Source organism: Ammodytes marinus (assembly GCF_949987685.1).
Source record: "Ammodytes marinus genome assembly, chromosome: 7".
Lineage (NCBI taxonomy): Eukaryota > Metazoa > Chordata > Actinopteri > Uranoscopiformes > Ammodytidae > Ammodytes > Ammodytes marinus.
This window is the reverse complement of record NC_137211.1, coordinates 21,318,242-21,332,266: the sequence shown is the minus strand read 5'-3', so window position 1 is coordinate 21,332,266 and position 14,025 is coordinate 21,318,242. Positions and strand designations below refer to the sequence as shown.

Sequence of the window (14,025 nt, the reverse complement as noted above, 5' to 3'; positions counted from 1 at the left end):
CAGAATCTCTCCCTGGGGATCAATAAAGTATATCTGATTCTGAAGCAGGAATAAACCGCTAGTCTGGGTCCAAAGTATATAAGAACAAATAAAAACTATCACCAAAACCTATAAAGCAAACTAATCTTCTATTTAATTTCACAAATCTGTTTTTGTACGCTTTCAAGAAATGTGATGACACATGTTGCTTTATGAAGGTGCTGATGACAACATTTTGGACTGTGGACAGAGCCTGTTTCTGTAATCTTATGCTAAGCTGCGCTAACCTGTCCAAACAAGGAAGTGGAAAAGTATATTTCCGAAAAATGTCGAACGATTCCTGGAATATCACGTTGAGTTGTAGTGCAGTAACAAATTGGCTCAATGCTAAATGATGTCATCTTTTCAGTTAATGTGGTAAACTTGTTAGCAAACAGTTGCCTCTTTACACATCCAGTTATCAAGCAAAAATATCATTCATATGGAGCCAATAGTCGCTCTCTATTACATCTGTGTTTGGTCTCCACCAATTTCTAAGGATAAGTGTTTAGTGGTGGTGTAGGCTACAGTCTTTTTTTTCTAAAAATATCTAAAACTCATTATCAAGCTCAGTAGTTGAAGAAAGCTGTAGATTCTGGTTCTTATTCAAATTGTTTTCACATAGTAATTTTATACAATGTTATTATAAATATCTGCATAATGGCCACTTGTGAGGAACAATAGGTGGCTTCGTCTCTTGGGAGGATAATAAGCCACTTACTGAACTGTAGTCAGCTGTTCCTGATGCAAACACTGCCTCTCATTGATTGGGTAGAAGCGAAAAAAGACCATCCCTATCAGCAGTAGTGCAATGGGAACTGGTGAGAACAGCACAATCAGAGCCGTCACCACGCCGTCGCTGTGGTTACATGCATTCGCTCTGTAGCCCACGAACCTGCAGACAGGGGAGAAAACTAAATGTGACGGACCCACTGTCACAGTCACATAACACTTAACAATTGAGTAGATGGGACATGGACTCACTGCAATGTCATGGTTGAGATCCCGACAGACAGGCCTCCAGCCAGCTTACTGCAGAAGGCATAACAGGAGAAAAACAGAGGCTCCAGGTCTTTGCATGAGGGATGTCTAGCGGCAAAGTCGTCCACCACATCTGGGAGCATTGACCTGAGGCGCATATAAGCTGACGTATCACACATCGGAACCACATCTCAAATCACTGGTATATTGGCACTGCCCATCAAAATAATATTACTATTTTAATTGCTCAAAAGGATCATATTAACTTATTATTTTACTATGACTATAATGTATGTATTTGTATGTATATCTAATTTACTTGTCATCAAAGGTTGTATGTGTGTAAGTGTATCTCCTGTCTGTATGACTAAAAAATTAATAAAAGAATGGTATCACTGGCCAGGGTCAGGTAGATGCGGTGTGAATGATTCATGCGTGCTACATTTGGTTCTGATACAGATTGGTTCTGACAGGAGCCTTGGAAAGTGACTGGGGTGTGTGTCCCGACTGTAGAAGCTGACTCACCATGGCAGCAAGAATACAGTCGCCATGCTGAATCCCATCAGAATGCACATAGTCAAGAAGACGGGCAGGTTACTGGGAAGACACGCAACTATAGCCACTGCAGGGATGAAGAGCTGAGAGAGACATACACAGTGGAAAAGTTGCTCTTATCATTCCAATTATTGTACAGGGGATGTGAAGTGTGTCTTACCGATAGTCCAATGAAAACGGTGGCCTTTTTCCCTATTCTCAGAAGAACTGCTTGCCACAGAGGAACTGCTACCGAGGCAGAAACCTGTGGAAGAATTGAAAGTATATCATTTGAAATTCAAAGTGCTTTTTGGCGAAATCCTAAGAAAGCTATTGTAATATTGCATTTAAAACATCTTGGTGAGCAGAGAATGTGATCCTGATGTGTTAAATCTTACCAGTAGAACCAGTAGGAGGAGCTGAAAGTGGGCTCCCAGCCCGGCTGCATGACTGCAAAAGAGTGCAAAGTTACCCAAGGACATCTGAGGCAGGGGACAAAAAAAAGAAAGAAAATAATTGCTTATTTTATAGCCATTCAATGCGTGACTTTTATAGCACAAAACTATGAGTTTGCCCATTTTCACCATATAAAGTATAAAGAATATGTTCAATGTAAGGTTAAAATAATATAAAACAAATGTATTAATGTAACACATTGTGTCAAATGTGGAGCCTTTCCATTGTTGTGTCCATAGGGTGTGATATAAACAGGATTAGAGGGGGTTCTGGTAGGGCTGTGTAATAAATCGAATTTTAATCGCGATTACAATTTCGACGTAAAACAATTATGAAAAAAAGATAATCACATTTTAAAAGATAATGTTTTTAAATCAGGTCAAGCCTTTGAATAAGGTCATGCTTTCATTTTACAGTTGAACCATATTCAAATGACATGAATTCCACTGTTAAAAGAGAGGTATGGAGAGGTCACTCGATAAGCCCATTCGGGTTTCTGACCTCTCCAGCACATACTCTTTTAATCTTTACATGTGCTAATGTATTTGTTGAGTGTGTGCAAATAAATAAATTAAAAAGAAAGCTTTTCCAATATATAAATAAAATGTACTCAGGGCCACGGGTCCCAGACCTATAGTTTTAATGGATTTTACTGCTTAGATTATTAGCTCATGAATATCTCTGTGCTTGGTCAGTCCAAACCGAGGTTTATATGAATAAACCAACAGACACCATGAGCTCAGACCTGAAATGCAAGAGCACTGAACACAAATCCGGCCACTAGTCGCTGGTAAGGAACATGGCAAATCAGCATCTTCAGCGAGGTCAGATAGGAGGGTCGCACTGTGTCATCAGAGCAGGGAGGGCCTGGAAAAAAGAAAAATATAATAAGCTAGATACATTTTATTTTTAAGTATTTGAACATTGACCATTTTCTATTGATAAATGACTCACCCCGCTGCTCCTTCACCCCCAGGAAGAGAACCAGGCTGCAGAGGAAAAACAAAGCGCCTATGACCAGAGCCGATGTCAGGAAAGCCTTTTGCTGGGAGCAAAAATTCACACATTTAAACATTCAACAATAAACAAAGCACATTCCGACAGGCTTATGGGCATACACACACAAGTAAGCTGTTAAACGTTGGGGATTATTGTGCCTTTAAATTATAGCAATATTGTCAACATCATTCATGATAGAAGATACAGTTAGTATAGTAACAATGTTGGGAGCTAGCCTCACTCTCTACCAGCATATACAATGTGTTAATAGCAAATAATTAGTTAATTAGTGCACATTAGAGGTTCTGCTAGGCAGATTTGGCTACCTACAGACTGACAGTTTACCACTAACCGTCTCCTTTTTTATGATCATTATGATATTATTTTTTGTAGGTTCTTTAAAAAACCAAGAACTGCATCTGAGAACACACACACACACACACACACACACACACACACACACACACACACACACACACACACACACACACACACACACACACACACACACACACACACACACACACACACACACACACACACACACACACACAGACACACACATATGAACACATACACATAACAATTCCTATTTTGAGAACAGTAAATTACAGGGTAACAAGATCTCCCTGGGACTGCTGTGTGAGAACAATGCCAAAGCAATTCTGCTAAAGAAATATGAGCGTCATCTCAGCCAGTGTGACCACTTTTTAAGCAATCTAACATTTGAAAGCAGTGGTATCCACCGTTTCCTTAAGAGATGCACTTTGTGGCAACAACGTGCTTCCAGGCGTTTCATGATCAGGCTCCAGATGTTGACAGGCCTCTTGCTTTTCCGTGTTGTACACAGCTACGACCCGACCCTGAATGACAGAAGCCACCAGCATTGCCACCATCTCCACACTCATTCCTACCACAGAAGGACAGAGGAGAAAGAGAGAGAGAACACACACACACACACACACACACACACACACACACACACACACACACACACACACACACACACACACACACACACACACACACACACACACAATCAATACTTACTTCTTTTAGCATTCTTATGATTTAAATTGTATTATTTACTGTCATATGCCTTATCAATTGTAATATGTATATGCATGTATATGTGTTCTGATTGTTCTTATTTGTTTTTATCTCTTATATTTCTAATGCTTTGATAATAGGCCTATGGGTTTCTTCAATAGTCATGCCAATGAAGCTTTCTGAATTCAATTCAATTGAATTGAGAGGTAGGGAGAGAGAGTACAAGGAGTGCAAGGGTGAAATCCTGGCAATAATGGTCTGAGCTTAGAGTGAGTGTCTTACTGTAGGCGGTGGCAGAGTCCCTGTCTCTGCGATCTCCCCCCAGGAACATGTTGAGCGAGAGGTAGGGAAGGTTGTAGCACTGTTAAATGGATGACATGAAGCCAGTGGACAGCACGTGAGCAGTGTGAGACTCAGTAGCCATGGAGACACAGCCAGGAGCAAAATGGCACCAAAAACAGTGACATGAGAATAGTATGAAATTCTGTCTCCATGGATACACAAGGAAGAAGAAGAAAATACAAGATGGTGGGTAGATGAGAACAATATGAGAACCAGCAATGGTGGAGGACATATACTCAAAACCTTGGTAACACTTTACAATAAGGTAGACAAAATTGTAGTACCTACTACATAGATATGTGTTACCTACTACATAGGTTTTTTTTTGTGTTACCTACTACATAGGGTTTTTTTTTTGTGTGTTACCTACTACATAATTATTTTTTCTGTGCTACCTACCACATAGGTTTTTTTTTGTGTTACCTACTACATATGTGTTAGGTGGCAGCACAGAAAAAAAAACCTATGTGTTAGGTAGCACAAAAAATAACTTATGTAGTAGGTAACACACCAAAAAAAAAACCTATGTGTTAGGTAGCACACAAAAAACCCTATGTAGTAGGTAACACAAAAAAAACCTATGTAGTAGGTAACACATATCTATGTAGTAGGTACTACAATTGTGTGTACCTTATTGTAAAGTGTTACCAAAACCTTTGTTTGAGGTAAAAAAGAAAAGAAAATGCATTTCAAGTAAAATTCATGCAATAAAGAGTAAATGTATTATCAGTAATATCGGCAACTTAAAGTTTAAAAAGTAATATTCCTAATAGATTGTTATTGCTGATGTATCAAAGTGTAAAAAGTGTTTTACTGTTGTATCGGTTTCTACTTCATGTATTCTGATTTAGTCAGTCCAGTGGTTCCCAACCAAGGGGTCGGGCCCCTCCAAAGGGTCACAAGATAAATCTGAGGGGTCATGAAATTATTAATTGAAGAGGAAAGAAGAGTTTCCTTTTTCAGTTTTTGACTTGATATTGGATTTTTAAAATGTAATGTATTGTTTTACTCTTTTTGTCCTAAAACCGATATCTGAAAAATGTGAAAAAAGGGCTCCAACTAGACACAGATTTTTTTGTTTTTCCTAAGCTTATCGTGGGGGTTCAAAGCAAAATCTTCATTTGAAAAGTAACCAAAACATGCATCTTCCCGACAAATCAAGCAGTGGAGTAAAAAGTCCAATATTTTTCCTGAAATGAAGTGAAGCAAGGGTACAAAGTAACATAACTCATAAATACTCAAGCAAATTAAAATATCTCAAAACTGTATTCAAGTACAACAATTGAGTAAATGTTATTGGTTGCTTTCCACCATGCTGTACCAGATGGGGGAAAGGCGCCAGTAACACTTACACTCATGAGGGTCTCAAAGAGGCAGGCGGCTGTTAGGAACCACAGAACACTGACGGCCTGATCCGATGTGGAGCCTCGTGGCACAAACCAGAGCAGCAGATAGGACAGGATGCCAAGCGGAGTGGAAAGAACCAGCCTGTGAGACACACATCATATCATTGGCTCTGTTGAATACAGTCCCCGCAGGACGCAGTGCAGATTAACTTGAGTTGAAGTGTGCTAGGCCAACCGACCATGGGGTGAGTTTGCCGATGGGCGTCCAGTTGCTTCGGCTCACCAGAAATCCCACTAGAGGGTCGGTCACAGCATCCCACACCCGACTCACGAATAAGATCATAGAAACATAGAAGGCCTCCATCTGTGAAATATACTGAGATGGTTGACTTTGAAATTCAGAACAGGGATAGTAAGCCACTGTTTGCACAGTGGACTACATGTAATTAAACTAATTAAACATGTCATTGCATCTCAATTGGGGGTGTGAAACTGTGGAATGGGATGAGCATGGAGCTAAAGCAATGTCCAAACATGATCCAGTTTAAAAAAAGGTTCAAAGCAATGATTTTCAAAAGGTACAGGGATGAGGGTGTTAAGTAAGAAGGACATTATAATTATATGGATATATATACTGATTGTATAGATATGTACAGTATCTCACAAAAGTGAGTACACCCCTAACATTTCTTCAAATATTTCATTATATCTTTCCATGCGACAACACTGAATAAATGACACTTTGATACAATGTCAAGTAGTCAGTGTACAGCTTGTATAACAGTGTAAATTTACTGTCCCCTCAAAATAACTCGACACACAGCCATTAATGTCTAAACTGCTGGCAACAAAAGTGAGTACACCCCTAAGAAAAAATGTCCGAATTGGGCCCAAAGTGTCAATATTTTGTTTTGCCATCATTATTTTCTAGCACTGCCTTAACCCTCTTGGGCATGTAGTTCACTAGAGCTTCACAGGTTGCAACTGGAACCCTCTTCTACCCATTCATGACAGCATCACGGAGCTGGTGGATTAGATACCTTGCGCTCCTCCATCTCCCGTTTTAGGATGCCCCAAAGATGCTCAATAGGGTTTAAGACTGGAGACATGCTTGGCCAGTCCATAACCTTTACCCTCAGCTTCTTTAGCAAGCCAGTGGTTGTTCGGAGGGGTGTTTGGGGTCGTTATCATGTTGCAGTACTGCCCTGCGGCCCAGTTTATGAAGGGAGGGGATCATGCTCTGCTTCAGTATGTCACAGTACATGTTAGAATTCAATGAACTGTAGATCCCCAGTGCTGGCAGCACTCATGCAGCCCCAGACCATGACACTCCAACCACCATGCTTGACTCTAGGCAAGACACACTTGTCTTTGTACTCCTCACCTGGTTGCCGCTCCACACTCTTAACACCATCTGAACCAAATAAATGTATTTTGGTCTCATCAGACCACAGGACATGGTTGCAGTAATCCATGTCCGTAGTCTGTTTGTCTTCAGCAAACTTTTTGTGGGGTTTCTTGTGCATCATCTTTAGAATAGGCTTCCTTCTGGGATGACAGCCATGCAGACCAGTATGATGCAGAGTGCGGCGTATGGTCTGAGCACTGACAGGTTGACCCCCCACCCCTTCAAGCCCTTCAGCAATGCTGGCAGCACTCATACGTCTATTTTCCAAAGCCAACCTCTGTATACGACGCTGACCATGTGCAATCAACCTTCGTAAACTGGGCCGCAGGGTGGTATTGCAACATGATAACGACCCCAAACACACCTCCAAGACGACCAGTGGCTTGCTAAAAAAGCTGAGGGTAAAGGTTATGGCCTGGCCAAGCATGTCTCCAGACCTAAACCCTATTGAGCATCTTTGGGGCATCCTCAAACGGAAGGTGGAGGAGCGCAAGGTCTTTAATATCCACCAGCTCTGTGATGCTGTCATAAATGGGTGGAAGAGGGTTCCAGTTGCAACCTGTGAAGCTCTAGTGAACTCCATGTCAAAGAGGGTTAAGGCAGTGCTGGAAAATAATGGTGGCCACACAAAATATTTACACTTTGGGCCCAATTTATAAATTTTTTCTAAGGGGTGTACTCACTTTTGTTGCCAGCAGTTTAGACATTAATGGCTGTGTGTCGAGTTATTTTGAGGGGACAGTAAACTTACACTGTTATACAAGCTGTACACTGACTACTTTACATTGTATCAAAGTGTCATTTATTCAGTGTTGTCCCATGGAAAGATATAAAGAAAAATGTGAAGAAATGTGAGGGGTGTACTCACTTTTGTGAGATACTGTATGTAGATATGGATATATTGATTGTTTATAAATATTGATTGTTTATAAATATAAATATAGATATATGCATTGTATTGTATAAATATATAAAATATAAAAAAAATGTAGTATATTAAGTTGTATGTATGTATGAATAGTCGTAAATGGCAAATATAGTATCACCAATTGTACAGAGAATATATGGATTAAGAGTAGCGAATATAATAACATTTTTCATTTTTTTTATTTAATAAATATTTGTATTTTTTTACTATGGAAAAGGGGTAGGATTAAATAAGTGTATACTTCTTCCTGCTCCTTTTCAGGCATATCTCAGCAATACAGATAATTTGTTTTCTTTTATTTATTTTTCTTGTGAAAACATAATTTTTGTTTATTGTATTTCCATGCTTTTCATTTTGTTTTGTATGTTGATATGTCTGAAATAAATTGAATCAAATCAAATAAAAAAAAACTATTAGTTTAACTACATTTTGCAATAGCTTGCTGGTAGCTCAACTACATTCATATTTACATAGTGATTCAAGATTCAAATTACTTTTTCTCCACTTTTTGTGTAGTTAACGTCTGAAACTATGTTTGGGCCATAAAAGGAAGGAATAATTCATCTTTTTCATTGTCAATTTGATTTATTTTTAAAAAATTGCTTGAACTACTTTTCTAAGTAGATTTTAACCTTCCTAGGGTAGCTTTGCTGTAGTTAAACTTATTCCAGTGTGAAGTAATTTGGTAGTTTGCAAAGCTATGCTTTCAAAGTTGCTTCCCCAACACTGACTTATTTGTGAGAACAACTTTTACTCTTACCTGCACGACATCCAGGAGAAAGATTTGCAGTGACACACCTATAGCTACTGCAGTAACCTGATATGGGACCCCACCCACAGCGTAACACAACTTCCTGGCCAGAGGAATCCCCCCCGAACCCTGTGAGGATCGGAGAGAAGAGACAGGAAGCTGGAGGGTCTGTGGTGAAAGCACTAGAACATCAAATCAAACATGAAGCTGGTGTAGTGTCTGCAGCCCCCCCATCTGATACATATCTGCCAACTTTGAAGCATTTCTGGTTCTGTTCACACTACTATCACAAGGAAAGCGTGGGTTGCAGAACATTTAAAATTCACATTTTGAATGAGAGTATTCCCATTGAAGAGGAATTTGCTTCTCGTGTTGTCACATTTACTGAATTAGAATAGATGATGTGGAATAAAGTACATGACCCGATGTACATGACAGGCAAGATATTGAGCAGCAATCCAACACTATTTAATGAATTTATATCTATTTTCAGTTTTGTGTAGTTCCAATAAAACACTGAAGGGTTGAACTTGGGAATTGATGCATTTCTTTTCATATTTCTAAGACATGGCTGCAAACATTTTTGGGTTTTGTAATCATCTATTCTTAGCATTGCACAATTTGTTTCTTGCAATGCACCAAAACTATAAAAGAAAACTCTCATACTATGAGAGAAAATGTAAAAATACCAGTATATGTCGTCCAGATTGGAGAAACAAATTAAATCATCATCAAATCTGAGGTATTACAATGACTCCAATTAATTATACATGGAACTGTGTTTTTAATATGAATGCAGAAGTAGGAGAGAAACATGTAATTTGGGAAACTCACCCTCGGCTGACCCTCGCTGCATGAGTTTCTATCTGCCGTCTGCTTTAATAACCGATTCTTCAAAGTCTGCACTTGATTTGTGAAACTCTTAAACCAACCCATTCTCTGAAGTTAGGAAGAATAACCGCCACATGGCAGGGTAACAATCACCCACTGCTTGTATTAAGAGACGACAATAACCTCTCCAGGCTCCCACACTTGTGTGACGCTGGAATCTGGTTGAACAACTCCTTCGTGTTCGTCCCCCCTGATCATATTTACAGGAATAATGAATGAACCAGCTCCACAGCAAAGATTATTTTTTGCCTGTGTACGTTGACAAGACATGGCATATTATTATAAAAGAGGAATTATTCAGCATCATTTTACTGTCTGTTTTAAATGCCAGATATTAACTAGTCACAAAATATAATGTCACGTTTAATTGGGAGCTCTTCTTACCGAGGTTTATGGACGCAATATTTGAACAGCTTTCGTAGAGTAGTGGCACCATTAAAAAATGCAAATCACTTAATTTAAAATAAAAATGGCAGTATATATTTTTATGATTCTTCTAAAAATAAGTAAGTATTTAGTACATAGTAAGTTATGTGTGAGTGCGGACTCCTCTGACCTCTGGTGGAACGGCAGTGAAACTTTCCCATATCTGATGGAGCCTGTGGATCCTGTTCATCCGGTCCCTGATATCATCATAGTCAGCAAAATGAAACATAGTCTCAAAGCTTAATTCACACATTACATTAATATGGAATCCTAATATGGATGTATAATTTCACAAAAACTAAATAAGGAGGTACACCTAATGCTCGGACCCCTCAGAAGAAATGTTGAATTAAATTCATAATATCTCATAATAAATAAGTGAGTAACAAACAAACAAACAAACAATATGCTTTCATCATTCAAACTTTAATGCCATTCATTAACAGCCACAGATTGTGACCTGAGATGAGACACTGGAATCTCCATTACGAGACACAAAAACAAAACATTTGAAAATTCAAAAAAAACACAAAAAACAAATTTCAAGTTTTGTAAATGAAAAAACTAAACGAAAAGAACTATCAAAACAACACATGGAAAACAAATTTTCCGATCACGTACCTCAGTTTTCAACCACTTTAACCATGGGATCCAATCACCCTCATGTGTTATTTCATTTTGACGTATTGAAATTTCCACCTTTAGCTTGAAAGCTTATTTTCGACCATATAACACCATCCTATAGATTGGTGGTCTTATTATTTGCATTGTCCTTATCTTTGAGTCCATACAGCCACTTGATCACTCGGGCATTTTTCTCGATGACAGAAACACCGTAGGGAACTCGCCCGGCTGCATTACCAGCCTCCTCTTCCTCCTCCGCTTCATTCTCACCCGAACCGGCACACTCTGACCCCGGCGCGCTCACACTTTTGAATCGGGCCATGGAAACAATATCGGAACTAGACTCTGTCCATTCCTGCAGGTCTGCGGGGTCCAAACCACACAGATTAAAGAAGCGTTCCATCTCTGTCCCCGCTCGGGAATAGCGGTCACTCATGTCCGATTTGGAGCGAGTCAGTGAGGGACGTTTTCTAGAACTTGAAGAGGACAAACGGGTTATTGCCGGGGAGGAAGGAGGGAACAGAGGGAGGTTGGGGGAAGGTGGATTAGAGACGGGGGTTTTGGCTTGAGAGGGTGGGGTGTTTTCGGGTTTCGATAGAGCAACAACAGGTTTTAATGGAGAAGGAGCCGGTGTTGTCGTTCTGAGTTGGAAGAGTCTCAGGTATGAAGTGGCCGAGCGGAGTTGAGACTGGGAATGTAATGGGATGGGCTGAAGGGGCTGCCGCATGAACTGAGCCGGTGGTCTGCTGCCGGGCGCCCTTGTGGGGCCGGCCTGGGGTATGACGTCCACTCTGCGAACAGTTCCCACAGCCGGAGAGCCAGGGGAGCAAGAAGTAGTCTCTGTCCTGTGTGTCTGTCCAGAGGCTTTCAACCGAACCTTAGCTGGGCTGGACCAGTCGGGACGTGGCGGAGGAGGAGGAGGACTTGGTTTCTCCTTCTTCTGCTGCTGCTGCTGCACCCGTTCAAAGCTATGTGAATTCATAGCACAATCAGCAGCTTTAGCGTCCTCTGAGTTTACAGTCACACTGGGTTGGGGTCCGTCATTCACACCGCTGATCAGGTTACTAAGATGCTGCAGGTCGAGCTGGACCCCCTCCTGCTTGGTCTTGGTTGGGGTGGGGGTCTTCCTGGTGGGCCGCAGAGCAGAGCCAGGGCTCAGCAGAGGCTTGCGCACATCTGGATGCCTGACAATGGGCTGCTGTTTAGAGAGAGCCCCCTGACTCTTGACGTATTTAGCCTTGTCCGCTTCTAGTCTCTCCACAGCACTCTGTTTGGGTCGGACCGTCGCCACCGTCGGGAGCTGCCGGTAGAAGTCCGGCCCCACTGGACCCTTGGGCCTCAAGCGAGGGGGCGTAGCAGATAACACAGTCCTCACCGGTTGCCTTGCCGGACGTTGGAGGGCCTCCGAAGGCATTTTGTAAGTCCAGTAGGCCTAGTAGTCCTATGTGTACCTGTGCACGTTCCGTTCACAGTTTTGTCTTTGGTCCCTTGAAATAAGTACCTTTGGTTTTTGTAGATATTGAAGGCTTTATCCAGCGTTCGTGCCTCCGTATAGCTGTCCCATGGTCAGATCCATTCCACTTTGGAGGACGTGGAACCTCAGTTGACCTTTAGCTCCGTGACATTTGGACTTCCTAAGGAACAGAGAGACAAATCAATCAGGAGAGTATAGTGAGAAAAGACAGCTCAATAAAGAACAGTGTGTAAAAAACTATTCCTTAAAAAGACAAGCGAACATGTCTTCCTCAGACACTTTTTAGTGTTCTTCTGACACAGACAGGAAACAGCCAACACAAAAAACTACTACCCCCTCCCTACCCCCTAACTCTTTCAGAAAGCAGCCAATCACCCTCAAGTAGCCTTCTGCCTCTTAAAAGTTCATTGGCTGCCAGCGACCACGGCTCTTTGGACAATTACTTGTAGTCATTCATCACCCTGCGGACAATCACACAATAAAAGTGACACTTGATTTTCAGTCAGTCAGTAGGAAAGAGAGAGAGAGAGAGCGAGCATGTGAGATGGGTGATGGGGAGGTGCACTGCATCAGGACAGCTGTCAACAAGCTATTGTCTGGAGGCAATACAGAGTCGATCACACACACACACACACACACACACACACACACACACACACACACACACACACACACACACACACACACACACACACACACACACACACACACACACACACACACACACACACACACACACACACACACACACACACACACACACACACACACACACACACACACACACACACACACACACACACACACACACACACACACACACACACACACACACACACACACACACCAGCTGTTAGGGGACAAAGGCTTCCTCATCCTTAAAAAGAAGCCAGTTGCCAGGCTTTGTGGGACTTGTTCTTCCTGGACTACAAGCCTCTTTAGGTCAAGTCAAAACAAAGAGGTTCGACTTCACATCTGTTAACTTTTTACTCCCTCTTTGTGTGCAATTATAAGCCTCTTAACTGCTGTGAAGGTCATGTGTATACAATGTCTATGAACTTGATAAAAACTTTCTACAACACACTCTTGACACTAAGATACCGTGTGTGTTCGAAATACAATAAAAAAGACTGCATCTTGCAGTCACATTCCCCACATATTTGCCATTCCAGTCTGAGCCAAGTCACAACTCCTGCAGCTGATACTACACTGTACCCTACTTTACCTTCTTCTCACCTGGCCCGAGGGTCCACTGACTCTCCCAGCCCAAATTGTACAACAAAGTGATCTACCCTTTTGTGAGGCAAAGGCAACCACAGCAACTTGATCTATATGATTAAGGCTGTGCTAAGCAGAGAGGAATGCCAAGTGGTGGGCGAGAGAAGAAGCCAAAATAGAACCACTCATTTGGTGTTTCTGAGTCAACGCGTGTGCCAGCATGTTACTCCTATGACAAACTTGGAGCAAAAGCAGTAGGCCAAAGGCAAAATGAAAGAGAAACACAAAAAGACAACAAAAAGATAAGGTCTACAAGTAGTCAAGGCCTACTTAACTCACCACCAGTCCTGTCCAGACAAGCCCAGGTCTGCTTTCATAAGGTGTAGGCTACGTTAATTCTAAAGACTTATAGTCTTTGTTCATGGTTTTTGTAAATAAAGACTCACCTTGTCAGTCCCTGCTGATCCCCTGATGTTCTCCGGTGTTTCTGGTTGTATTAGCCCGGCGAACACACTGTGCTGTCCCGCTGACGGGAATATGTGACTGTTTGAAAAAGCTGAAGTCAAACCTGTTTGACAA

The 14,025-nt window shown here is 41.3% G+C and overlaps 2 protein-coding genes across 2 annotated transcripts; both read right to left on the bottom strand.

Annotated features, from left to right (window-relative positions):
* Positions 1-735: 735 nt before the first annotated feature.
* mfsd2al2 (major facilitator superfamily domain containing 2a-like 2) lies at positions 736-10,359 on the bottom strand (the record flags this gene model as incomplete). Its single annotated transcript, XM_080030728.1, has 13 exons — positions 736-913; positions 1,003-1,146; positions 1,525-1,637; positions 1,715-1,798; positions 1,932-2,015; positions 2,735-2,856; positions 2,944-3,034; positions 3,735-3,898; positions 4,321-4,399; positions 5,733-5,868; positions 5,966-6,090; positions 8,823-8,942; positions 10,261-10,359. The coding sequence occupies 13 exons, from the start codon at positions 10,357-10,359 to the stop codon at positions 736-738; spliced, it is 1,539 nt and encodes a 512-aa protein (XP_079886854.1).
* Positions 10,360-10,570: 211 nt separating this feature from the next.
* fam110a (family with sequence similarity 110 member A) lies at positions 10,571-13,988 on the bottom strand. The gene is made up of 2 exons (XM_080031446.1): positions 13,893-13,988; positions 10,571-12,388 (listed from the first exon to the last, which is right to left on the bottom strand). Exon 2 carries the CDS (start codon positions 12,166-12,168, stop codon positions 10,870-10,872), a length of 1,299 nt encoding a protein of 432 aa, XP_079887572.1. The 5' UTR covers positions 12,169-12,388; positions 13,893-13,988; the 3' UTR covers positions 10,571-10,869.
* Positions 13,989-14,025: the final 37 nt, after the last annotated feature.

Bases quoted from the DNA above. Each gene is read 5' to 3' on its own strand.
- fam110a (XM_080031446.1), bottom strand. From the start codon at position 12,168: ATGCCTTCGGAGGCCCTCCAACGTCCGGCAAGGCAACCGGTGAGGACT.